Source organism: Aspergillus caelatus (genome assembly GCF_009193585.1).
Source record: "Aspergillus caelatus strain CBS 763.97 unplaced genomic scaffold BDV27scaffold_1, whole genome shotgun sequence".
In the NCBI taxonomy this organism is placed as follows: domain Eukaryota; kingdom Fungi; phylum Ascomycota; class Eurotiomycetes; order Eurotiales; family Aspergillaceae; genus Aspergillus; species Aspergillus caelatus.
This window is the reverse complement of record NW_022475264.1, coordinates 424,436-448,498: the sequence shown is the minus strand read 5'-3', so window position 1 is coordinate 448,498 and position 24,063 is coordinate 424,436. Positions and strand designations below refer to the sequence as shown.

Here is a 24,063-nt window from a genome sequence, read left to right as displayed (position 1 = left end):
TCTCGATGGTTACGACGACAGGATATTAGGAAAAGTTACACCTCTAATATCGGCTGAAAGTGGACAGCCAAACAAACCAGTAGCTAGCGCTCTGTCATTTGTGGCTTTTAATATCACAAAAGCTCGCACCCTATGGTGGTACCTAAGGCGGAGGTGGATTGTACATCGACCTAGAGTGAGTGCATGGCGAACAGATATATAGTGTCATAGTCTACCTCGCACAAAATCGAGTCAGTGTTGGACTGGTAAATTTCCCGTCACATGATACCATTTCTCTCCTCAATTGGTAGGCCATAGCGGTTGTTGGCTGAAAATCGCGGTTAGCTTCGTGTCGCCTCCCGTACTTCATACAAATGTCGATTCGAACTTATAATAATAAATAGCCATGACGCCTCCAAGAATATTATTACTAAGTACGGATGATTAATAGCGCTGTAAAGAATGTCTCGATTAAATATCCAACGTCGCGTAGTAGATTTCTGCATTTCAGTGCCACGGATGGTGGCGGCAGTCATGACGCTCTTACCAAGGGGTCTGTGCTCTATTTGTACAAAAGACAAATGATTGACTGTACGTATGTACTAGGAATACCGAGGCCATAGGCAACAGTCCTTTTATTCTAGATTTGTACAGAGGTTTTCTAAAATATAGACCACATAAAAAAGGTATGTACCTGCTAATAGAAAGTCGACACGGTGCAATTCGTCCCCCAGGTGGGCGGGTCAGACCTAGGCGGGTGCACGAGGGAGACCAGCATGCTCAGCACAGCGAACTCAAGCTTCAGCTTTATGCTGTAGACGGTCGCCTTGAAAATAACCTGCGTGAAATAGAACCCTAGGTACTCCAGGACCACCAGAGACGCATCCATGGCAATGGCTATGATGTTGATAATCACTAGTTCGTATAGAATCTTGTGTCGCCGCTTATCTTCGGTAGGACTAAGTCGAATCATCCAACCCGTGTGCCAGATATATATTAGGGAAATGAAGGTCTCCTGCACTGCAAACCAGGTAACTTGGATCCGTTCAATCGCTTCGTATCCTCGCACCCATGGAAGCGACTGTGGCAGGTAGCTTGAGCCGACGTTTAACACAATCGTTGGCACAACGATCATGAATAGACTCCATATTATCAACCACCGCACGAAGGCCAGCATCAGTTTATTTTGTGACACCAGATGTAACCGCGAGTAAAGTACCACCGACTGATTTGGGACCATCATGACAAACCCAAAATTGGACAACAGCATACTCAGCCATAATGGTGTGAAATCGAAGAACTGCAAAGACGGTCCGATAGTTGCGGGAATCACACCGAGGACAGCGGATGTCATCAGCGCCCAGAAATATAAACTGCTGTACCGGTGGAAGGTCAACGGGATGACAACGGCTAGCTCGAGGGCGTTGTAGAGAGCGACGGACATGAATACGATAATGCTGATTCCTAGAGCATTGTGGCCGGGACCTGAGCCAAACAGTGAGTCCGGCTCCGTATGGGACATGCTGCGATGGACAGGGTGACAGGCAGCCCGGAAGGCATTGTGGGTGTCCAACGCATCTAATGCGTCTCAGAGGGGCAAAAGGGGAAAGTCGGTCAAACGGCAAGAAACTCTGCTTTATAGCAATTATCGTGACTGCAGCTAGTGAGTTGAACCTAAGCAAAGTTTCCTGGGGAAATCGTCACGAGGCCACTTCCCCAGAGAACTTAAATTCATTCCGCCACTCAGTGTCCTTGACCAATAAACAATTTCTCCCCGAAGACAGTCTTTAGCTTTCAACATAACTCACTTTACCAGTCTATGAGCCAATGAACTTGCTGTATTTCAGAATTGGACGACTTCCAGCGAATGAAGTGCTATGTCCTCAACCTTAAGTTTAATCTTCCCAGCGGCCACAGCTGTATAATAAGACATAACCTTGCAGCGAATGATTGGTCGTAGCATGTTTTGAGTTATCTCGCGTGCCTTTTCTATATACGGCTATTGAAGACTGATAATTATTATTTTATTTTATTTTATTTTATTTTATTCATGAGTGGTTTTTGAATTAACAACGTGAGACAGTTTCGTGTCTTTCAAAGAGAAGTGTAGGTAAGATGAAATAGATAATGAGACATTCTGAGCACAGCCACTCATAGGCTAATGTAGAAAGCCTATCATTGATCTGACTGAACGTCAGTTCTATCTTCAGTTGTTTAAGCATAGGCGACGTAATAGACAACTGTTATAGCATTTCTAGCCCTAGATGATAAACATTGAAATCACAAGCTCAAGAGGTCACGTCTGTGAAGATTCTAACTCGGAGACAAGCGTAAAAAAACCTACTATGTGATACAGTGGAAAGAATGGAGACTAGGTGGTGTGTCACATATTAATACTATATTCGGTAGCCTCTCTCTCAATTTACATACTCCCCATAGCCTTCTCGCCGCTGAGAAGGCTATGGGTAGTATGTTAACCTTTTCATATTCCGGAATAACAAATTCATTAATACGACAGTGTCGTCATTTCTGAATTCCTCCACCGCCAAAGAGGAGACGGTCATAAACGAACTTTACTGTGTAGAAGACGGTTGCTATAGTTTATTCATGAACCCGAACTCTATTTACGTCTTGTCCAGGTTATACTAATGTGTATAGTTGTATAAATGCCTCTGGAAATAAACTGGCTAGGACGTTTAGTGGGACAGATTCCCGGGCCTAGCCTTTTAGACCTTGGCTTCCACAAAGATCCCCGGCACTGGATTATCCATGGCTTTTCAGTAATCACCAGCGAGGACATCGAGACACGCCGCCGGATATATAGGGGCCGTTATACATCAGATAGATTAATTAGTTTGATATTAGGGCGATCTGTTCAGCTTCCATCGCAAGATGCGTCAGTTGAATTGACCGAAATCCTCCCGTATGTGAAGTCAGGTTTTTGAGAGCTCTTCAGCACGACTGACCTTGACAGTGACTTCCCGCAAATAAGCCAATGGCCTCCAGCAGGATATTCTAGCGATTCAAATGGCATCACGAATCCACCTAGTTTGATAGCATGTTTTCAAGAGCAGATACGCTTGTCTAACATTATCGAGCGCGTTTTGTCAGAACTAGCTTCCCTGAAAGATACGCCGGAACCGCACACAGTGGGAAGGTTGCATAAGTGACCTGAGCCTTGAGTTTTGTCACTGGAAAGACGCGATTCCTGTTCCAATAAGGTGGAATGAATGGGAGCCATCCTCCCTTCCTTTGCTCCCCACTGTCGCAGCTCTACAGTAAGTGTAGCCTACATCACAACCCATGATGATACCAGTAAGCCACACCCGGCCTTCCTCTCTATAGTACGCATATCGCATTCAATTTCGGTATTGTGGAGACTACTGGCTCAGCCAATGCGCAGACCTAGTCAAAGAACACTTGGTTTGATGGCTGCCCACAATGTCTTGTGTCTTGTCAGAAAGTACCGTCCAACAAAACATGGTATCAGACATGCGCCAATAATTATGATATACAGCATATGTCAAACAATGCGGAGCTTAAGACATTTTGGGTCTGTTCGAGAATGCGATTATATGTACAGTATTCTGAGCGAGTGCTCCGCAATCTGGGGCTTGGCCGCACAGGCCTTGGTACATACAAGTCAAGTTCAAAGTGGACTACTAGCGCAGATTGAGATCACAAGCCAATAGCAATTCTACTGTGTCTAATATTTGGTAGGTAGATAATTGAGAGCAATATACAAAATCTTACTTCAAAGGAATACCAGCGTCAATACCAGATTGTAAAACAGTAGTCAATGCCTCGACATCTCCCAGGTTGTTATAGTTAGTAGCCGAAGGAAACCCAATTCCCCAGGCGATAGAGTGTCACATAGACTTTATGTGCCGTCAGGTGCTCCATCCACTTTGCGCCATGAAGGTCAAGAATGTAAAGATGCGGTGCGTGGTGTTCACGGTCTTCGGGCCCCACAATCTTAATCCCAAGTGCCCTGCATGCGTTCCGTAGCGTGTCGACCAGGGATTTAAGGTGCTCTTGGACGTTTTCAGGGCCCATTACGTCTAGGTAGAACTCAAACCATTTCCTAGCTGCAGCACATGATATGAGACTAACATTAAGGTGCTCAAATCTCCGCGCGTTTGGGTGATATATGATTGGATTTGAAGGGACCAGCACGTCACCCCTCACATTTGACACGGCTCCGTACCCAACGACGGGAGGGGAAGGGTCTGCCTCCTCAATGACAGATTGACTCACATAGAGAGCTGCAAGTCCAGTGGGGCAATTGAGACCTTTGTGGAACCCAAAGGCGGCTGCCGAAACGTTTAGATCGGTGACATCGACGGGCGCAAAGCCAACCTGCTGCGTCATGTCTACAAGGACGTGAATCCCTCTCGGACGGTACACATTGCAAATTTCCTTAACATCGTTCTTCTGTCCACTGTGAAACATGATGGAGCTAAGGCCGATGGCACGAGTTCGGTCGTTAACAAATGGGGCGAAGGCCTCTGCATTGGCCGCGACCACTTTGCCCGTCTCAAGAGATTCGGGAATAGTAGGCACTTGTCGCACCTCCAGCCCCATAGCGCGAAGAGCCATCCAGCCATATGCATGGTTGGGATCCTCCGAATCCAAGATGACAACGTTGTCTCCTGGCTTGAAGCTGATACTACGGATAAAGTTGTTCAGGCCTTCGGTCGTGTCGCGCATGAGAGTAATCGATGTAGAATCGGCATTGATGTATCGAGCGATCAGTTGTCGCACCTTCTCAGCATTTTGTTACCATCCAGGTTTTGGGTGAGGGGAAAGCAGAGCCTGTGGATTGAACTCATTGATGGCAGCATGAATGATGCCGTTGGAGGGCGGTTGGAAAGAAGCGTTGAGATATGTGAGTTCCTCACACACAACGAGGGGTACGAGCTGACGGAAAACATTGAAGTTTCACATGGTTGACTTGTGGTATGGAAGAGAATCCTTTTGACCACAGGTGGTCCTGTCGTTCAAAGAATCAAACATGATGGGCGCCATTTGTGTGATGGGTAGATTGGAGGCAAGAGAATAGTTCGATCCTTTGGGCGCCCTGATTGGCCCGTTTATCATGGTCGCTTGAATAGGTGACTATAGATATAGGGGTACAGTTCGTTTGAACATATATTTATATATTATTTATAACTTGATCCGAGATCTTTTGTCTTGATTCCAAACCTGTCTCTGTGTATTGCTCTCTCTCTGCTGTCCATTCTTATTGCGGTATAAGCTTTGTTGGACTAAACTGCTGTATATATATTTTGGTACTGATCAAATCGCTTAAATCGCCCGATTTCCCTCATCCCTACGCCTGATCGTCCGCTCGAAGAGATGAGGTAAAATCGCCTATATTGTATAGAAAAGTCTATACTTTATAGTGTAACTATTGCTGCTGTTATTCAACCCTATCCTAGATCCTTTGGATACTAATCTTATGATATATAGTTTTTGGAAACTACTACTTTTGGATATTATCTTTTTCTAATATATTCTGAAAGCCTATCTATCTGGATGTCTTCTCAATATATATTTCTACTGCTGAATTCCATGTTACAATATAGTATTTATTGATATGTCTAGTAGATTGTATTCTTTCTGTCTAGTAGTCTATTTTATAGACTATTAGGTTAATCTTAAAATTGGTAGTATAAGGTTTGGGAAAGGGAGGAAGTAGTTTACTATAATTGCCGCTATTTCAGACCCTTTACTATATCCACAATATATAAAGTATATTTATAATACAATTGTCAATGAGAGCTGTATAGTACTAGACTATAAATGGCTGTTGGCGACCCGAGAAGAGCTCCAAATAGGAGCTGTATTCGGGTATAATGTATTTCTCTTTCTCTCTCTCTCTCTCTCTCTCTCTCTCTCTCTCTCTCTCTCTCTCTCTCTAAATCTCTTCTTGTAAAATTCCGCCTGTTAACTATTGATGCGTAGTACTCTCCGTTAACATACTCTCTACTTCTGTTGCCTAAATAGGCATCCCTATTGTCAATACACTATCGATCCAATCACTGTTATCAGTGAGCTCTATTGGAGTGTCTTGGCTAAAATACTCCATCGCCTGGTTTGCCAGGTTTCCATGATCTAGGCGAGGCCCCCATTGTGAATATATTTGTTGATTGATGCACAGTCTAAGAAACTATTTACTATACGGACACCAGGAGAACCGACATGGACGAGGTGAGTAGCCCAGGCGTATGACACTGTGGGTTTAGTCACCCTTTGTTAAGCAATATAAATATAGCCCGGCTAGTGGATCATTCAAATAGTGTACCTTTCAGTGAAGAGGAGTTCTTCTCTCTTTTGGGATTTATGGAATAGTGGCTTCCTATCCTTACCAGATACATCAACAAGCAAAGCAAGATTTGGTAGATCCGACCACCCAGATATAAGCTACAATTCAACATATTCACTACGTAGAATATGGGTAGCTCTACTATAGTGGGCAAGGATAGTTGGCAATCATCTCCAGCCTGGCAGAGCTAGACTTTGGGTCCAACGTTGGATCCTGGTGCTATGTAACGTCTAGACCACGTGCTAGAATTGTCAATCCATGTTGTCTATTTCGGATCTGTCAGTTGTGATCCACCGTGCAGTAAAACGGTTCGTGGTCCCGCTCAATGCTACTCCGTACTCCGTATAATATTATAACTTTTGGTCTAGGCATAAGCCCACAACGCATTAAAATGCAGCCCTAAAGCATGATCTAGGCCCCAACGGCAATCCTCCCTTCGTCCGGTATGGTATAAAGCCCACGAGTCCTCCGTAGCTAGTCTGCTGAGAAGCTATGACTGATTCTTGCCAATCTTGACAAAGCAGCCGTGACGCTAGCATGTACCAGAGAATCCTTTATACTGTCCCACATGTCACGACTTCCAGCAATAGGGGAACATGAAAGTCCGACAAAAGCCCCCCAAAAAATAGTTTATTGCTTGCACACTCCATCCAAATTCACCTGCTCTTGTTTCGATTTGGAAGGAGTAGAACCACGATCTTATTGGCAAATCTCTACGAAAGGCGAGAGAGGCCTGAGCTTGTGTCTCCTGTGCTTGTCTAGAATCTGGTCGCATCGTTTAAAAGTGTTGCAGCTCTTATGACAAAGATAGGGGTGTTATTAATTTCGGGGGATGCACGCCAAGCTTCCACCTGCATACGACTAAAATGTGTTGCATCGTGGCTGACTAGGAGCCTCGTTTTACCGCTGAGAAATCTCCTTGCGCTGCTCTTCTCCACGGCTCTTTTTCGCAGTTCATCTGCTCAGCAGAGAGGTTGACATTGAAGCTACCTAGCTAGAATATGACGCGGGTGCTGTATATACAACTGCGCCCTATTCAAGAGCTTTACCGGTCAAGGTATGTGAAAAGATGAGTCAGAAAAGAGGATGAAGATCAGAGGATGGAGATCAGAGCCAGACCCACATCGAAGAAGGTCGCGCACAGGGGCCAAAAAGAAAGGGGCACCCCATCCTCATTCACAATCTTCTGACCGCGGTCTTTGAGGGTTTGTGCTAATGCAGGCGAAACTCGTATTAGACCCAACATGAAACTCCACAGAACTGACGAACAGTCTCCGGGGGGAAATAGCGAAGAAGTCATAAAACAGAAGAATTTACGTTCTGACCACTGTTCGGACGACATTCTTGGCCTTCGTATTTTCCATGCCAAATCTGAAAACGGCAAAGATCAGCCTAGGAGAAGTCATGTAATATGGTTACTCTGTACAGCCTCAGCCAAGCCTTTGGGTCACAAGTCTAATTGCCCGCACCCACAAGGCAGAGCCTGCTTGAGCCTCGTAAAGTCCCACGCCAATCTCTGACAGTTCACTCTAATGACTATCAGTGGGGTTCAACATCACCTCTGAATGGCCCACACTCGAGGCGACGTTCGTGATAGGAAATTACCCTACGCCCGACGCATTTCTGATTGGGCTTCTACAAATAGTATCGATGTGTAGTTCGTAGAGTTTGCGGCTATGACCAAGTTTAATTGAAGGGTCCTAGGATTGCAACGGCAATGAAATTCAATATAAGTCGACAGGTAGTCGGCTAGCTCTTCCTGCAAGTCTCCCTCTTTCCATCCTCCCATATTGCTAAGCCATTTCCAAAGCCATTTCTCAAACCCTTAGAAAACGTCACGCTTACTCCTATCATCGTCCACCATGGAGAAAGTACCATCCAGTATGTTAAACCTTCGGCCCTCGCTGTCAACCGACCCTGTCACTAACGCTGGTCATAACAGCCCCCGTTCCAGTGTATGAGCAACAGCCTCAATTTTACCAACCGCAGCCAATTGCTCCTCCAAATGCACACGTCCAATCTCCAGTACATGATCCGAACATGATGGCCGCACCACAGCCATATGTCCATCCCGCCGGCGGTCATCCAAGCGGATACAACGCTGCAACTCCATTGCATGCTTTACAACGCGGTCCTACCCCAGTTGATTGCCCGATCTGCGGCGTCCGTGAGATGACCAGAACAGAGGCAGAGTCAGGAAACACAACACAGTACGTACAATGATCTCAGGAGCCTCTGAGTAGGGCAAAGGCTAACAAGGAATAGTGGATGGGCTGCGGTGATTTGCTGCTGTTTCTGTCTGGGATGTATCCCATACCTGATGTCCTCTCTGAAAGACTACAATCATTACTGCGGTCAGTGTGGCACCATGCTAGCTACATGGCATAACAGTGGAAGAGTTGAGGTGCATCAAAATGTGAGACAATAAGGTAGTTGCTTTGTTTGGTTGATATATTTTTCGTTTCTGCGGTCGGCGTTCGGGGAATATGTTATGATACCATTTTTATATCAAGGAGAGATTATATGCTATGCGAATAATATGTTAAAAATTCATTTCAACACCAAAAAAAAAAAAATCCACTATCAGTCACAGAGTGATTCTAGACTCCGATGATCGATTTCGTTTGTCTTCTTCGATGTATCTTTTAGGAAAAAGTAGCGACCGAAAGATCACTAAGCCAAGGCTTTATCTTATCAGTGGACACGATAAGATTTGACGCCATTTCCCCATATCATGGCGAGTCTCTCCACACCAGATTACTCTCTACCCTTCATGCTGCTGCTTGTGCCATAGTATTCACGCAAGAACCATGCCCCCAGATCGAGGTCGCGCTTCTCGGGCGTGCGTTTCCTGCCGAAAGCAGAAGACAAGATGCTACGAATCAGGCACTGGTGGGCGACCATGTCTTCGGTGCGAACGCCTTCAGCAACGATGTTCATTTGAGCATCAACAGACCCCTTCACGGGAGAATGCTGCTTCACGCAACACCAATGTAGATGCAAGGTAGCTTCAATGTCCTGGATTTGCAAACTGGACTGTATTAATATAACGAAGAATAGAGCAACTCGAAAGAACGGTCGGGGCGCTATTAGAACGCTTGGGAGAGGACTCGTCCAGTATCATGCCTTCGCGCGAGCGCCCTGATAATTCAGGACATTTCTCGCAAAAAAGTGCAGCGAGTACAACGGCCAAGCCAGACTACCCGTCGGCTCCACCTGTCATGGTCATCCGTGATCTAGCATCGGACGTCGGAGTAAAATCACCAGATGCCAGCTCAAATGAATCAGTACTAGATGGTCTTATATCAACCGACCTGGCAATCGATCTCATGACCATGTACGTTACGGGGACCGTCACGCAGCAGCAAATCTGACAGATAAAGCTTCCTAGAGCATTACGGTCGATGGGTTCTGTTCGATCCAGAAAGTGATCCCAAGGCCTTACTTGGCAAGGTTAATCGATCGCCACTTCTATTCTCCGCTTGCTGCTTAATCGCTGTCCGACATACAACCGAGAGCCTGGCGACTACTCTGGCCCCGAAGCTCTACCAAAGCGCTCGGTCCTTGATCTCAACTGCGTTACTTGTCTCCCCGCAGCCGATTGAGTTCTTCCAGGCTGCCATTGTCCTTTCGTTATGGTCTACGACGGTGGGCCAAGTTCCGCTGAGCATCGATAGTTGGCTTCTAAGCGGATTCGCCTTGCAGCATTGTCAATCCAGCCCTTTGTTCGATGCAGTCAACACAACTAACCCACACGCGGAACTCATGAAAACGGTCCTTGACAATTGGTGTATTTGGAACCATCTCTGCCTTGCACATCTGCAGTATTGCGTCGGTACAAGCAGAAAGTCCATGATACACGCCTCTCAGATACCGAGATGTCGAGCGATAGTAGGCTCCGACCATGCTACGAACTATGAACTGCGAATGGTAGCCGAAATACATCTCTATTGGACACTATACGAGCGTACGTCAAGCGAATCAATAGACCTCTTAAAGTCCATAGCCAGTCTCCAGGACTGGAAGAAAGAATGGCAATTTATCCTTGGTATACTTCATCTTAAATTAACATTTTCGATCCACTAACCAAGGCAGAGCAACCTCGCGCCCAATTCCTACTAATGGGTTTCCATTTTGCTCACCTCCTCCTATACGATCAATGCCTCAAATGCAAGACCGCACGAGCCCGCGAATCAGTCATTTCCGAAATGATCCGTCATTCAACAGCAATCATTCGCCTTGCTATGGACACGACAGACGACCGTACGCGCCATTTAACTGACCACATCTACCACATGATCACGTTCGCTGCAATTATCATATGCAGGTTGCTAAACGCGTACGAGGAGCAACTAGTACAAATATATAACCTAGACGAACTAGACTCACTGATACTCAGCCTCATACACTGGATGCAAACAATCGGTCTTCCCTGCCACGCAGCGTATACACTCGGTCATGTCATTGGGAAGGTTCATCAGAAATTGCGTCCAGCGGTTGTGTCACAGCCCCTTCCTCCCGAGCAAAGTGAAATTTTCTTCGGACAGGATTTGGCAAGCTATTTCCCCGAGTTCCTCGGTGTTGAGACAACGGAGGACGGGAATTGGGATTTGTTGCCTAGTTGGGGATTTTCAAGCCCTCCATAATTTGTACCATCTCATGTGAACCGAGCATAACATTGAGACTATAAATATATATAACCGTGTTCCCAATGAATCCTTAAACTCCTAATTAAAAATTTAAGGCAACTCACAACCCACAAACCCGTCTCTCAACCCATCTCAACCCCAAAAACACTATCCCCGAAAATGCCCCCGTCAACTCATGTCCCACATTCGCCCCCTCCCCAATCAACCCAGCAATGGGCCCAACATACCAGGCTACCTTCATCCCAAGCGCAGCGCCAACAAACCCGGCCCCAAAGGCCCCAATAGCGGACCACCCGAAATGTATCCTCTTGGGATCGTCCCAGGCATCAAGGTCATACCCCTGCCAGCCGCGACGGAAGACGAGGTGTTCTTCTGCGACGATGATGATGTGGATGACAGTCCAGTACCCGATGACGCTTAAGAAGGTCTGTAGCGTATCTTTGAAATACTGGGCCGCGCAACAGCCTACAACCAGGGAGACAACGAAGCCGAACGTGACAAGGGCAATGCGGGGGATGCGGAGGGCCCAGGGACCGAAGTTCTGGGCGTGTAGGGCGAAGGAATAGTTGTTTGGGATATTGTTCTGGCGGTGTTTCTTTAGTCAGTTTAACACCTTCTGTGACTGAGGTTAAAGGGGTAGGGGAGAGTTGAAGTACGTACCGGGATTGAACTCAACGCCGCAAGCACCATCAAGAATTTTCCAAATCCACCAACCGGTTCAAGAGCCATTTTCAGTAGTCCGCCTGCGCCTGCACTTGTATATGCGGACTTCCACTCTGGGTGATGTATCGTTCCGCTGAATAACGCGGCGCCGAGAGTTTGGACCAGGACAGAGGGAATGAAGATGCCGATGTATGTTGCGCCGAATATTCTCGCCCGTGAGGTGTTGATCGGCATGCGAACGTTATAATCCGCGGCACAGTTGACCCAAGAGACCGAGAAGGAGAATATGATGGCCATGAAGGATAATATGGCAGCGGCTCTGTCCTCTCTGGTTTTATATTCCTTGGGCTCGGAGCTGCTGAAATGCGATGCGCCTGTTCCGGCAGTTACACACCAGACTATCAGCGGTGGAATCCAAATGAAGGTGTCGATTTTGTGGATCCAATTAATTCCTAAGACACAGAGTATCCAGACTACTGTGCAGATAATGATTACTCCGGCCCAGGTGGGACATCGTCCGTCGGAGAGGGCGTTGAGCACAGCGGCGCCAGAGATAGAGTTGATTGCGTTCCAGCCTGTGGTAGCAACCATGGAGAAGATGACCACGAGAAGATTGCCCCAATAGCCGAACGAATACCGCCTATTATCTATTAGCTATCCTTCCAGTATGCAGGTGGATAGGCCATACGAGAAGGTGGTCATGCGCAGTCCCGTTAGTCCGAATGCCGCAGTCCATGCTGGAAGAAGGTCGCTAACAAGGTTAACGACGAGAATGACGATGAAGCTATCCCAGAACTTGAGACCCATAGGCCCTCCAAGAGCTCCAGTCGTAAGCGTAGCCACGGCCATGTTCGCACTCAGCCTGACTCTGTTAGTGAGGTTCGGGGTCGCAGTCTGCGTGGTGCAACCATACCAGAAAGTGCAGGCATTCCAAAAATGGGTTACATTTTCCTGCCGTTGATCAGGTGTAACACGCTCAATACCACCTCTCTCAATAGAAAGGGCTTGCATCCATGTTGAGGTTGCCTTCTCATCAGCCTCTATGGTCGACAAAGATTTGCGATGTGTATCTGAGATTTGGTCCATTTTGATCAGCACCTAATAACCCGCAACAATCTTTCGAACAAAAATACTTACATTCCAGCTAATCCATCCCCCAGTTATATCTGAAAGCACCCATATCGCTCATATCACCAGACACCGCGGCATCCCGATAACACGATAATAGCCAAATTGACGCCATATCAGTTACGTAGACCCAGCCTATCTCGCCGCGGTATACCGCGGCATGCCGGTCGACCATTCAGGATCCACAACAGCCTTATTATATAAACGCCAAAATCCCAAATCAAAAATTCAGAAAGTCTAGTAAGCACAATCCCCATTATCGCAGAACTGAAAAGAATCAGAAAAATGGAACAACACACCCTCCGCCGTCGCGGGTTGGGCCTTCGCGGCACCGACCCCAAAGTCTCCCCAGGCTACATTCTCTACACACCCCTAACATCCCGCACCGCGCACCTCATCTCAACAACCGGAGAAGAAGTGCACAAATGGACGCTTCCCTACCGTGCAGGCCGACATGCCAGACTCCTCCCGGACGGCAACCTCGCCTACAACGGCGCGCACCCGGATGCCCCAAGCCTCTTCCCCATGTGGGCCAAATACCGCGGCGGCGCAATGATCCAAGTATCGCCGTCCGGGGAAATCGTTCGAGAATACCGTGATCCAAAGGCCCATCATGATCAACATCATCTTCCAGATGGGAAGATCCTATACACCACATTAGAAGCGTTGTCGCCGGAAGAGGCGGCGAAAGTACAGGGAGGGATTACAGGCAGTGAAGCGCCGGGTGGGATTGTTTATGGGGATTGCATTAAATTAGTTGATCCGTGGTCTAGCTCGAATAGATCCTCCTCCGAGGACTTCGAGGGAGAGGGTAAAGGCGGTGCAAAGCTCCTTTGGTCTTGGCGTGCGATCGATCATCTTGAGCCCGAGCTGTTCCGCATGCATCAGGATTATCCGCGAGAGCATTGGCCGTTAATCAATAGTGTTTCGTTTGACTCGGATGGGAATATCATTGCCTCGATGCGAAACACGTCTTCTGTGGTTGTTATCAGTCGGGAGACTGGAGAAGTCCTTTGGCATCTGACCCAGCCGGTGGTCAATCAGCAGCATTGCGCCCATGAGCTTCCGTCGGGTGACCTCTTAATTTTCGATAATGGAGTTTTCAGACCTGGCATCTCGGTGCCGTTCACTCGGGCTATCGTTGTGGCGCGGGAGTCGAAAGAGATTGTCTGGGAATACAAGGATAGGAGCACGGGAGGTATTGGGCTGTTCACCCCCTTTATGGGCTCTGCGCAGAAACTACAGAATGGGAATGTGGTGCTTTGTGAGGCAGCTACAGGCAGGGTTCTTGAGGTTACAGAGTCAGGAGATGTGGTCTGGGAGTTTGTGGTGCCGCAGTTGAACGATTATACTGCTGTGCTTGGAGAGGGTGAACTGGAGGAGATGGGGAAGATGGGTTTCGCGTACGAGAGCAATGCGATATTTAGGGCATATAAATATTTACCGGAGGAGGTGCCGTGGCTGGGGAAGGAGTGAGGCGTTGACATTGATCATCAAAAGAGTTGCTGGAGACGGACGGAAGCGTTATATTATCATAGATTGCAAAATTCCAAATTGGTATCATATATCGAAATTATAGAGTATATAACAAATGCAGTGCACGGCGGCCAAGTGTAGGCCGTGTAAAAGTCGGCACATTGGTAGTAGTTGTAGTCAAATGTTCCCGAAACTATCCTAAACCGTACAATCAAGGACGTTTAACAGTGCTCGTTCCATCCATCTCCGCCAAGGGAGTGTTGCCCATTTCTACCAGCTGACGGCTGCTACTCAATTCAGCGCCCACCTTCTCCCCCGGTAGCTCCACAGTCTTACCCCCGGTGGCAGGATAACCATATGGAGACACCGAAGACACCTGAGTCTGTGTTTCTGACATGGCTGGCTTGGACGGATCCACGGCCTCGGGTAAAGTTCGATCTGGACCAGGAGCTGCAGTTGTACCAGCCGGAGCCGATGCAGCAGCGTTGCGTTTCCGACGACCCCAAAAGAAGAACAACGCAGCGAGGATTGCAACACCAGCAACGGCGCCAATAACAATGCCTGCAATTGCACCACCGGACAGGGAGTGCCCCGAGGGATCTTCATTTCCGGATTGGGCTGTTTCCGATGTAACCGCACTCGTAGTCGCAGAGGATGTGGTGCCTATCGTAGAGGATGTGCTCGATGTGGATGTCGTACTTGTAGTCGCCATACCATTGGCGCTAATGTCCGCAGGCGGCATTGCGTAGACGTTAAATGCAGAAATATCCCGTGATGCACTTTGTTGCCACCTCCGCCCCTCGCACGTCTTTCCGATCTGCGTCCTGCATGTTGGCTCGTCCCAAAATTTCAGGCACCATTTGCCTTCCGGGTTGAACGCGAATTCCTCGCCTTTCTTGTGGTAAATCCTGGTACAGTTTTGAATAGAGTCACCATCCACTATTTGGGCACCAGTTTCATTTCGCCAGGTGAGCGTCCATCCGTTTGCGCCGGAGAGAAAGGTAACGGTGAAGTATGCTAGGCAGAATATTGACAGACGAGCCATGCTTGTGGCCGAGCAGTCAGTTCCCTGAGCCTTGGTGAATAATTTTTGACGGCAGATTGGTGGGGTTTGCCCGGGGATAAGTATTAGAGGCTTGCACCCTCATGATGTCCTGCCCAGGGACTAGGCGTCGCCAGCGCAGGGCGCCGAGATGCGTGAAGAATGTGTGCGCGGCACATGGCGTGGATAATCCTTACTCAAACAGGAGTCCGCAAGCATTTGACGGCCTCTCAAACGAGGGCACACTAGCACTTATGCAGACACAATGAGATTATCATCACAAGGCTAGAAATTGTTGCGAGGTTAGCCGTGGTGACATTCAGAGACGGGAAGAGCCTCCATCAAGGCACAATCTCCCATGATTGGCCTGCGACAGGAGCCCAAGGTCACATCTCGTGCGTTCTGCGGGGTGTTTGAACCCTTTTTTTTTATGATCCAAGAATCTTGGCCCTGCCATTAGTGTTGGCAAAGAGGCTGATTGGTGGTTGATCTGCCGAATACGAGGGAATGGATGCAAGGTGGATATTAGTCCTTCAATTAGGTCAACTTTAAGGGGAGTTGGGTAGATTGACTAGGTAAGTTCCGCGAAAGTTGACACCAGAAGGGGAAAATGGATGGGTCTATCAGAAGTGAATGTGGGAGCAAAAATTCCAGCTGCTAAGAGATCAACGTTGCAAAGTCTGAATGCTGAAGTTGAAGTGGAAGTTGAAATGTTGGCAAATTGCCGAATTAGGATCTGCACACATGACTAATCGATTCCATGCTTCACGTGCATCAATACCCAAACGGGAAGGCACCAGCATAAAGCCCTGAGCCCTGAGAGGGGTTTTCATTTCTGTCATCGCACGTCAAGGTGTCCTCACAACAAAGCTAACTTGTTTGCGAAACATTCGAGAAGCCGTGTGTCGAACACCTCTCTAGCAACTAGCATGAGTCAGTCATGAGCTAACGTAGTACTTTTTGATACCAATGACGTCACCATATATCCCATACCCTGACAACCACAAATCAATTTGAAGGGGAAATTAGGAACCGCCCTGTGATATAGGACCCTTGAAAGTCTCAACTATCAGTCCACCACTCAAGAAGCAATCCCCCTCTCTCGATACCTCATTTCAATATGACACCATCCATGGGCATTGTTGCAGTGGTGACGCCAGCGGGACCGACGGGACCCAAAGTTTATCACCTTGCTCCCAAATTGTCAAAGCTATGTCTTTTGGTTACCGAGATATGAGGAAGTGGTGTGGATAAGTCTAGGTTGGAGGATTGCACCTGCCCGTCTCGTGTGTAACACAAAAGTCCAGACATGGTCGTTGATATAAACCACCAAGTGGGGGGAGCGGATAGCGCGGGACGGTCAATCAACTCTGAGGCTAATTGATATGTGGGGAAGTGACTGAATATACTCCGACAGCTGGAGAAGTCAAGCAATCACCGTTTCTGGGAAATAACCTTCCATGGAGACCACAAACTTCCACCAGTCTGACACCAAATCGCCAATAGCATTGCAGAATTGGCACCACAAACTGTAATCTAAAAGTATAAGTCTTGGAAGCGCAGGACAGGCATTACTTAAACTTCTATCCTGACTGGGACCCAGTTTCCATTCACATTGTGAGCCCTGGTCCTGAATACCAACCCGGTGAGGTTGCATACACTCGTTTCTTCCACGTCATTCCCATCGTAACTTCCGCGGCTCCCGACATGTGGAATAGGTCTCGCTGTATGCCCCAGCTCACGTCCCTAGTATTTTTATGACCTTTCCGTGGTATGTTCAACACTTTTTTGCTGTCCTGGGGCTTTCTTGACAGGACATAGACCATCTCACTGTTGTGTTTCAAGGGGCATTGCTTTCCCACCAACTCCGTAAGCACAGCGATTTCGATATCCAGAATGGCGAAGAGAACTAACAGAAATTAGACAATGCCTGCAATTCAAAGACTAAGCCCCCATGTCCGGGATGAATTTGTTAAACGCAGCAACTGGGCTGGAGAAAATCCGGGTGTCATCCTAGTCTTCTGTATCGTCTTTATCGTGGGTGTGGGCGTTGTTTCTCTATTCGCGTACCGAATGTGGATGAAGCGCAAAGCAAAGAAGGAGTCCTACCAGGTGCAGGAACGAAAGTGACCGAGTGCAAACAGAAGTTAAATAACGAAGGCAATGAGGCCCATCTCATGGGATTGTCACCAATCTGTGTCTGATATTGTCTAATCTGGCATTGGCAATACCCACTCCTGTTTATTTGCGGACATGTCCTGGCTGAAGACTCCTGGTCGAGGACAAAAATTGGGTGACCGATGCCTACGCTATATAGTGTGTGTTTTGGTCTTACTAGTATATTGGATAAGACTTGTAATCGTAATTTGGGAGTTTTTACTGCGGCATATTCATGTCAGGAATGGATAGGGACTTTCTGCGGTTAATAACTTGGATTTAAGCAAATACAAACCGTCACCAGACCGTTTCCTTGGCATACTTAATTTAGTAACTGGCGCTTTTCATGCGTGGGTCCAATACGAGATTGAGGCACCGATTGATATCAACTTCTCATCGCTCGAGTATATTTATTACTCTCTCTTCCCCACTACGCTTCCACCTCTTTAATGATCGCCCCACTACAGCAGGCAAGATGCCCAGTCTTGTATATGTATCTTCTATACTACTAGCTACGTCCTCTGCCACAGTGACATACCTCTATTTTCTCCACCGCTCTCTTGGACATCGAATCCATCACGAGTTTCACCACAGTGAACTCCCCAAATCCGTTTCTACAGTTTTATCGCTCCCTGTAGAAGTCTCTCGTGGAGAATGCCGCGCTTTCTATGACCATGCTTCCCGTCGCGTTGCGCGCAAATTACTTCCAACGCAACAGCTAGAGGACTTATTCACACTGCTCTTACGTCGCAATATGACAGCTTTCTCTCGTTTTCCACAAGCTTGGATATTGAGATTGAATGTCACACCTGCAGACCGTATAACGTTCCGCGCATCTCATATCCAGTCACTCCAATTCAAAAAAGGCGATCTCGTCTGTGGGCTTTACCGTGTCCAAGAACGGGCACCCAACAAAGCCGTGCTTGAGTTGCTGTTCAAAGGGGACGTCCACGGACGATTGATTATTCGATTCTGGGAAGAGGGTGAGGAAGTTGTCTTTTGCACGGAGACGATCATGTGGACAAGTAAGCTACAGTCCGGACAAAGCAAGAAGGCTATTGTCCCACTGGAGAATCCCGTGCTGAGGTTTCTCCATGAGATGGCTGCATGGTGGTTAATTGATTCTGGTGTCACTTATCTGCTGGATCTGAAGGGAAATACACACTCGTTGGATGTGGGATCGCTTTGACTTAAGATGTTTGCCATGTCGCCTTTTCTTTGAAAATATCAAAGCTTCGACATAAAGAGCTTGGGGACAATCAATTGTTATGAGGAATATCTTCCTTTCATGCCTTTGTCCTCATACCCTTCCTTTTGCCAGGAGTACTATTGTTCATCGATGGTATATAACACCTTCCCAATACGATAATATGGACGTTTCCCCGTGTATACCACAGCTCATTTTTCCCTCCACTTCGCCAGTATATCATCAATAATCATATGGCCAGCCATGTGCTTGTGTACATACCACCACTACCCCTGCGGGCACATTGCATCGTTCACGTTTGAGAGCTGTATCCACATAACCAACTTGCTGCTAGCAAATATCAATCCTCTCAGCCATCATAATGTCAAAAAGCTCGATCTGTTAAATGAAAGACGCCCTCATCGTTGTCTCAAATGTGAGGAGAGTTCGAGAGACGCATCGACCGCCAACAGCAACCAGTCATCTTCAGCAGCACATTCAAAATATATACCCCTTGAAGGGGACACAGCAGACTTCCCTATTATAATCAAAGGAAAGGTTATACAATCCATGGGCCAGAGAGGTTGTTTCTCAGGTTGGGATGCTGACAGTTCCGGTTCGGATGAGCGACCGGTATCCTCCAAGTCACTCGTTAGCAAGGCGGTTCGTCTCAGCAGACGAATAAAACATAGGCGCCACAATGGTTATCATCGTAACTCAAGAGTAGCGACACAGCGCGCGCCTGGCTCGAGTCACCGGATCAAAACTCTGTCTCAGGATATCGCAGTCACGATTGAGGAGGACCCCGGATACGAGGCTGAAGATGACGAGCGTGGTCGAAGCATCCTCAAGAGCAGGAGGTATGCTCCACGGTCTCAAGGGTACATTTACGAACTTCCTGGCTCGTTTCCTGAATCAGATCAATCTGTATACGATACTGCGCCTGAAGCTACTACCACACCTCTGAGTGAGAGAGACTCCTCGGATCTCGCGCACGAAAGCTTACTGCATTAGAGGCAGGGACAATAAACGCGGGATATGACACCTACCGCCGCATACCTCTTGAAGCACCTACGCCTTATTGCTTTAGGAACATACGGCAATTGCCGTCTTTTGGTAGTCAAGATGATTGTCCCCTCCCCCTAGCGAATTTGCGTCTAACGGAAGTCACGCGCGATGATATTGAGTCGCATCCATGCTAGTAGGTTCCGACTTTCAATGATCAGGTATGCCACAATTCATTATAGAACTGTGTGCTTGAAGTGCGAGAAACATGGCATGGAGCGACCAGGGAAGGCTATGGACATTTGCGACTCTGGGTGGTGGAACCCCTCCTCAGCAAGATTGCCTATATACCGTTTCTGATGCTTGAAGAGAAGTGCGATTTATTATTTGAATTGCCCAGAGATAAACATGCAGCGGCTATGGACACACTTGCCCTAATATAGTGTCATGATTGAGCAATAGTCAATGATTCCGGATGGCGAGTTCCCGTACACAGTGGTGGCATTAAGTAATACCATTACATTTAAACTCGTAGAAAAGTTTTATAACCAGCAGGGGTCTAGTGTGAAATCAACTACCTGTGGTTAAGTTACCCCATGGCATAGTCTTCTGGAAAGAGTATCAACTAGTGGCCTAAAGCCATAATACGTTGACTATAACCACAACCACCTCCTGTCACCCCGTATATTATAATTGTTAGCTTCCATCAGCTATGAAACGTCAAACGCCTGGCGCGTGGTATTGGATGGAGCCACCATGAATAGTGCACGATTCTGTTCCATCTTAAGGAGGAAGGGTTTAACTTAATTTCAGGCCCCGCACTCAAATTCGCTCAACCCTCTTGCTTGACGTAGGTTGTCGAGGAATCTCGGAGCATACTCGGCGATTTTATATGGCAGGGATAACATCTATGGAGAATGATATTCTAATCGTGGTCTCCGAGCATGCACAATACCAGAGGTATAATGCCCAAAGCAAGGGGTAACATAAACATCAGTCCTGCGATGAATCTAAAATCGGAAAATTGCTAGAAGAAAGGTGTATAGTATTTGAACGTGGTACTGCTATCCAGGTAAAGTGATCAATGCGACCCAAAGTCAGAAGTGATCTACGATAGGTGCGGCCCCGAACCAATTTATATCCTACATCTTCGCAACCTGTGGTCTTGGCAAAGGGTCCTGGGCACCTGCGAACTTTTAGAATTAATCTGCGTCAAACACTAATCGGTAATTTAAGATATCGTGCCCTGACTGGGGTCTAAATTAACGGATTTAGTTCGCCTTGGCAAGAGATCCACACATACTCGAACGGCGAACGGGGCAGTTCAGGGTCTCGCGATTCGCGCCGTTGCGATGGTTGTTTTGGCTGCTAAACATGTGGAATCGGAACGTTGGTTTTAGGGGTAGTTTGAATGTTGTCTCTGTGCCTATTTAACCATGGTTTACTCCCGCCGCATACTGGAAACCAGAACTCTACTCTGGCGGACTATCGATCAGAGAAGAAGACATAATGAAGATTGCTGCTCTTCTCGGTGTGTTCCTGGCAGCCACTGCGCATGCCCAGGTCCAAGGTACACCTTTCGGTTTCGCTGCTGGTACCACCGGTGGTGGAGATGCTAAGGCAGCTGCCCCCTCCAGCCTGCAGGAGTATGTTTGATTTGGAAGGCGTTCTGGCTTTGTGCAGATTTGCTAATAAAGTGTACTAGGCTTGTGGGCTGGTTATCAGACGATGTTCCCCGTGTTATCCTCATTGACCGTGAGTGGAACTTCCTCGGTACTGAGGGTACCACCAAGGGCAAGTGCTGTAGCACCAAGACTACTACCTGTGAGGGCGGTACCTCGAAGGGCCAGGCATGGATTCAGGACAAGTGCGACGATGGCACATGGATCGATTGTGAATATGATAATGCCCCCAAGAAGGCGATCGACATCGGCTCGAACAAGAGCATCGTCGGCGTTGGCAACAAGGGTGTTATCCGCGGAAAGGGTCTCCGTATTACCAACGGCAACAAGAACGTGATCATCCAGAACATTCACTTCACTGTAGGTCCTAGTTGAAACGCGCCGTTGTTGAGATTACTCGTTGACCATATCAGGACTTGAACCCTCAGTACGTCTGGGGTGGTGATGCCATTACCCTGACTGGTGCTGACCAGGTCTGGATTGACCATAACAAGGTGAACCATATTCCTCCAGACAACTTCATATGTGCGCTAAACTGACTAATGTTTTAGTTCTCCCTTATTGGCCGTCAGCACATCGTCAGCGGCTGGCAACCCGCGGGGCACGTTACCATTTCCAACAACGAATTCGATGGCCGTACTGAGTGGTCCGCCGGCTGCAACGGCAAGCACTACTGGACTCTCCTGCTTATCGGTGAGAAGGATTACTACACCTTCGCCGGTAACTGGGTCCACGACGTCTCCGGCCGCGCTCCCCACATGGGCACCACCAAGACCAACTCCGAGAACTTCTTCCACGGCGTGAACAACTACTTCCAGAACATCGGTGGCCACTCCTTCGACGTTGATGCCAACACCTGGATGCTCCTTGAGGGTAACGTCTGGGAAGGCGTTGACACTCCCATCACCGATACCACCCTGAAAAGCGGTGCGGTTATCTACAACGTCCCCAACACCCAGGCTGGCCGTGGCTGCGAGAGCGCCATCAGCAGAAGCTGTGAGGTCAACCAGTTGGTCAAGTCCGGCCAGTTCTCTCCTCGTACCGATGCCGACGTCTTGAAGAAGGCTGGTACCTACAAGGCTTCCATGCCTCCCACCACTCCTGTTGCTGATATTCCCAAGAACGTTATGGCCAACGCTGGTGTTGGCAAGCTCAAATAAATGACTTAGAGCCGTTTATCGCCCGGGGGGCATGAATTCGGAGAGATAATTCATTTTATTCTTCGAGTTTGGAACTCTTCACTTTCACTTTCTGTTCGCTTCTACAACATCCCATTCTGGGGCTGGCTTGTGTTAATATTGTTAGATTAGAGATTGTTTATTATTGAGACCCACAACAAAATAGAACGCAGTGCGGCATTAGTCATCATTTTTCTGCCTTAGTCATTCTCGGTCTCGGCCTCGGGGTCTGCTGACCAACATGACATCACGATTATCCCTTGCTAGAGTTGAATGTTCGACAAAGACCTACCAATTCTGCCTCAAATCAAGCATGTAATGCTGCAGGTACATAAGGAGGACAGCGTTCCAAACCTGTCAGGAACCAAATCATCACAGCGTCATTGAATCATTCTCGACAGCTCTCTGCAAAATGACTATCGCTCTCCTGATCACCGGCGCCACCGGCAAGCAAGGTGGTGCTGTCGTCGACGGGCTACTGGCCCAGGATGCAGATGTGGAGATCCTCGCCGTCACCCGCAATGCCCAGTCTCCAGCGGCCCAGAAACTGGCTCAGAAGTCGGACAAGGTTAAGCTGGTTCAAGGCGATCTGAACAATCCTGCGGGGATTTTTGAAAATGCCAAGACAGCCTCATCCTTGCCTGTTTGGGGTGTTTTCAGTCTCCAGGTAAGGAATATATAGCAGTCACTTGGATGGAGAATATGGTAGGCTGACCAAGGGTAATTGAAATAAATAGAGTCCCTTTGCTAAAGGCGAGAGTCTCGAAAGCGAAGAACGCCAAGGCAAGGCCTTGATCGATGAGGCAATTAAACAACGCGTGCAACACTTCGTCCAAACATCTGTAGACCGCGGTGGCGATGCCTCGACAGACAACCCCACCAATGTTCCTCACTTCATTACCAAGTATAATATCGAACATTACCTATTCGAGAAGACCAAAGATGGTTCTATGGATTGGACCGTTCTGCGACCCGTGTTCTTCTACGACAACCTTACAGCGGACTTTATCGGCAAGGTGACCTTCACTTCCTGGGATGCATATCTACAGGGAAAGCCTCTCCAATGCATTGCAACTAGCGATATCGGCATCATTGCGGCTAAGGTCCTCCTGCAGCACGACCGATTCAAGAACCAGTGTCTCTCCCTAGCGGGCGATGAGCTCACCTTCGAGCAGATGGCAAAGAAGTTCAAAACCCAAACGGGGCAAACTGTGCCGACTACGTTCCGTTTCGTGGCTTACTTCATTATGATGATGGCTAAGGATTTGAGGTTCATGTTCAAGTGGTTCTATAATCACGGATATGGTGCCGATATTAAGCAGATCAAGCAGATCCATCCGGGGTTGAAGGATTTTGATACCTGGTTGAAAGAGGAAAGCCAATTTCTCAAGCATTGATGTGTGATACCTGTTTCGGAGTTGGTATAATGTTCTCAGTTTATATCATTTTAAATGATTTTTCTATTGATATAATGTATCTAGTTTGAATTTACTTGGCGAACTTGGTCCACTAGGTCTGCTTCATGTTAGGCAAAAGTGAAATTTACTACAACTCTAATGCAGTTCAAACGGTGCCCAGATGTAGAAAGCA

The 24,063-nt window shown here is 47.7% G+C and overlaps 10 protein-coding genes across 10 annotated transcripts; 6 read left to right on the top strand and 4 right to left on the bottom strand.

The window, feature by feature from the left end:
* Positions 1–676: 676 nt before the first annotated feature.
* Positions 677–1,501, bottom strand: BDV27DRAFT_151785 (uncharacterized protein; the record flags this gene model as incomplete). Its single annotated transcript, XM_032071416.1, has 1 exon — positions 677–1,501. The coding sequence occupies one exon, from the start codon at positions 1,499–1,501 to the stop codon at positions 677–679; it is 825 nt and encodes a 274-aa protein (XP_031934012.1).
* Positions 1,502–3,807: 2,306 nt separating this feature from the next.
* Positions 3,808–4,689, bottom strand: BDV27DRAFT_151784 (pyridoxal phosphate-dependent transferase; the record flags this gene model as incomplete). Its single annotated transcript, XM_032071415.1, has 1 exon — positions 3,808–4,689. The coding sequence occupies one exon, from the start codon at positions 4,687–4,689 to the stop codon at positions 3,808–3,810; it is 882 nt and encodes a 293-aa protein (XP_031934011.1).
* A 3,480-nt stretch (positions 4,690–8,169) lies between these two features.
* Positions 8,170–10,953, top strand: BDV27DRAFT_151783 (LITAF-like zinc ribbon domain-containing protein; the record flags this gene model as incomplete). The annotated part of the gene is made up of 6 exons (XM_032071414.1): positions 8,170–8,188; positions 8,250–8,517; positions 8,573–8,661; positions 9,368–9,644; positions 9,691–10,355; positions 10,403–10,953. 6 exons carry the CDS (start codon positions 8,170–8,172, stop codon positions 10,951–10,953), a joined length of 1,869 nt encoding a protein of 622 aa, XP_031934010.1.
* A 103-nt stretch (positions 10,954–11,056) lies between these two features.
* Positions 11,057–12,705, bottom strand: BDV27DRAFT_165066 (purine-cytosine permease family protein; the record flags this gene model as incomplete). Its single annotated transcript, XM_032073828.1, has 4 exons — positions 11,057–11,539; positions 11,617–12,259; positions 12,308–12,481; positions 12,533–12,705. The coding sequence occupies 4 exons, from the start codon at positions 12,703–12,705 to the stop codon at positions 11,057–11,059; spliced, it is 1,473 nt and encodes a 490-aa protein (XP_031934009.1).
* Positions 12,706–13,032: 327 nt separating this feature from the next.
* On the top strand, positions 13,033–14,223 carry BDV27DRAFT_165065 (uncharacterized protein; the record flags this gene model as incomplete). Its single annotated transcript, XM_032073827.1, has 1 exon — positions 13,033–14,223. The coding sequence occupies one exon, from the start codon at positions 13,033–13,035 to the stop codon at positions 14,221–14,223; it is 1,191 nt and encodes a 396-aa protein (XP_031934008.1).
* A 66-nt stretch (positions 14,224–14,289) lies between these two features.
* BDV27DRAFT_927 (EGFR-like transmembrane domain-containing protein) lies at positions 14,290–15,599 on the bottom strand. The gene has a single exon (XM_032077970.1). It carries the CDS (start codon positions 15,266–15,268, stop codon positions 14,435–14,437), a length of 834 nt encoding a protein of 277 aa, XP_031934007.1. The 5' UTR covers positions 15,269–15,599; the 3' UTR covers positions 14,290–14,434.
* A 1,389-nt stretch (positions 15,600–16,988) lies between these two features.
* BDV27DRAFT_119178 (uncharacterized protein) lies at positions 16,989–17,706 on the top strand. Its single transcript, XM_032064805.1, has 2 exons — positions 16,989–17,134; positions 17,189–17,706. Exon 2 carries the CDS (start codon positions 17,192–17,194, stop codon positions 17,393–17,395), a length of 204 nt encoding a protein of 67 aa, XP_031934006.1. The 5' UTR covers positions 16,989–17,134; positions 17,189–17,191; the 3' UTR covers positions 17,396–17,706.
* A 167-nt stretch (positions 17,707–17,873) lies between these two features.
* Positions 17,874–19,069, top strand: BDV27DRAFT_119177 (uncharacterized protein). The gene has a single exon (XM_032064804.1). The coding sequence runs from the start codon at positions 17,898–17,900 to the stop codon at positions 18,609–18,611; it is 714 nt and encodes a 237-aa protein (XP_031934005.1). The 5' UTR covers positions 17,874–17,897; the 3' UTR covers positions 18,612–19,069.
* A 1,822-nt stretch (positions 19,070–20,891) lies between these two features.
* Positions 20,892–22,626, top strand: BDV27DRAFT_165063 (polysaccharide lyase family 1 protein). The gene is made up of 4 exons (XM_032073826.1): positions 20,892–21,259; positions 21,319–21,655; positions 21,709–21,789; positions 21,847–22,626. The coding sequence occupies exons 1-4, from the start codon at positions 21,123–21,125 to the stop codon at positions 22,453–22,455; spliced, it is 1,164 nt and encodes a 387-aa protein (XP_031934004.1). The 5' UTR covers positions 20,892–21,122; the 3' UTR covers positions 22,456–22,626.
* A 121-nt stretch (positions 22,627–22,747) lies between these two features.
* Positions 22,748–24,035, top strand: BDV27DRAFT_119174 (NmrA-like family protein). Its single transcript, XM_032064803.1, has 2 exons — positions 22,748–23,140; positions 23,211–24,035. Exons 1-2 carry the CDS (start codon positions 22,886–22,888, stop codon positions 23,868–23,870), a joined length of 915 nt encoding a protein of 304 aa, XP_031934003.1. The 5' UTR covers positions 22,748–22,885; the 3' UTR covers positions 23,871–24,035.
* Positions 24,036–24,063: the final 28 nt, after the last annotated feature.

Excerpts from the sequence above, each read along its gene's own strand:
- BDV27DRAFT_927 (XM_032077970.1), bottom strand. The coding sequence starts at position 15,268 with ATGGCTCGTCTGTCAATATTCTGCCTAGCATACTTCACCGTTACCTTT.
- BDV27DRAFT_119178 (XM_032064805.1), top strand. The coding sequence starts at position 17,192 with ATGCCTGCAATTCAAAGACTAAGCCCCCATGTCCGGGATGAATTTGTT.
- BDV27DRAFT_119177 (XM_032064804.1), top strand. The coding sequence starts at position 17,898 with ATGCCCAGTCTTGTATATGTATCTTCTATACTACTAGCTACGTCCTCT.
- BDV27DRAFT_165063 (XM_032073826.1), top strand. The coding sequence starts at position 21,123 with ATGAAGATTGCTGCTCTTCTCGGTGTGTTCCTGGCAGCCACTGCGCAT. Across the intron at positions 21,656-21,708 it reads TCCAGAACATTCACTTCACT|GACTTGAACCCTCAGTACGT; the intron begins GTAGGTCCTAGT and ends TGACCATATCAG. Across the intron at positions 21,790-21,846 it reads TCTGGATTGACCATAACAAG|TTCTCCCTTATTGGCCGTCA; the intron begins GTGAACCATATT and ends CTAATGTTTTAG.
- BDV27DRAFT_119174 (XM_032064803.1), top strand. The coding sequence starts at position 22,886 with ATGACTATCGCTCTCCTGATCACCGGCGCCACCGGCAAGCAAGGTGGT. Across the intron at positions 23,141-23,210 it reads GGGGTGTTTTCAGTCTCCAG|AGTCCCTTTGCTAAAGGCGA; the intron begins GTAAGGAATATA and ends TGAAATAAATAG.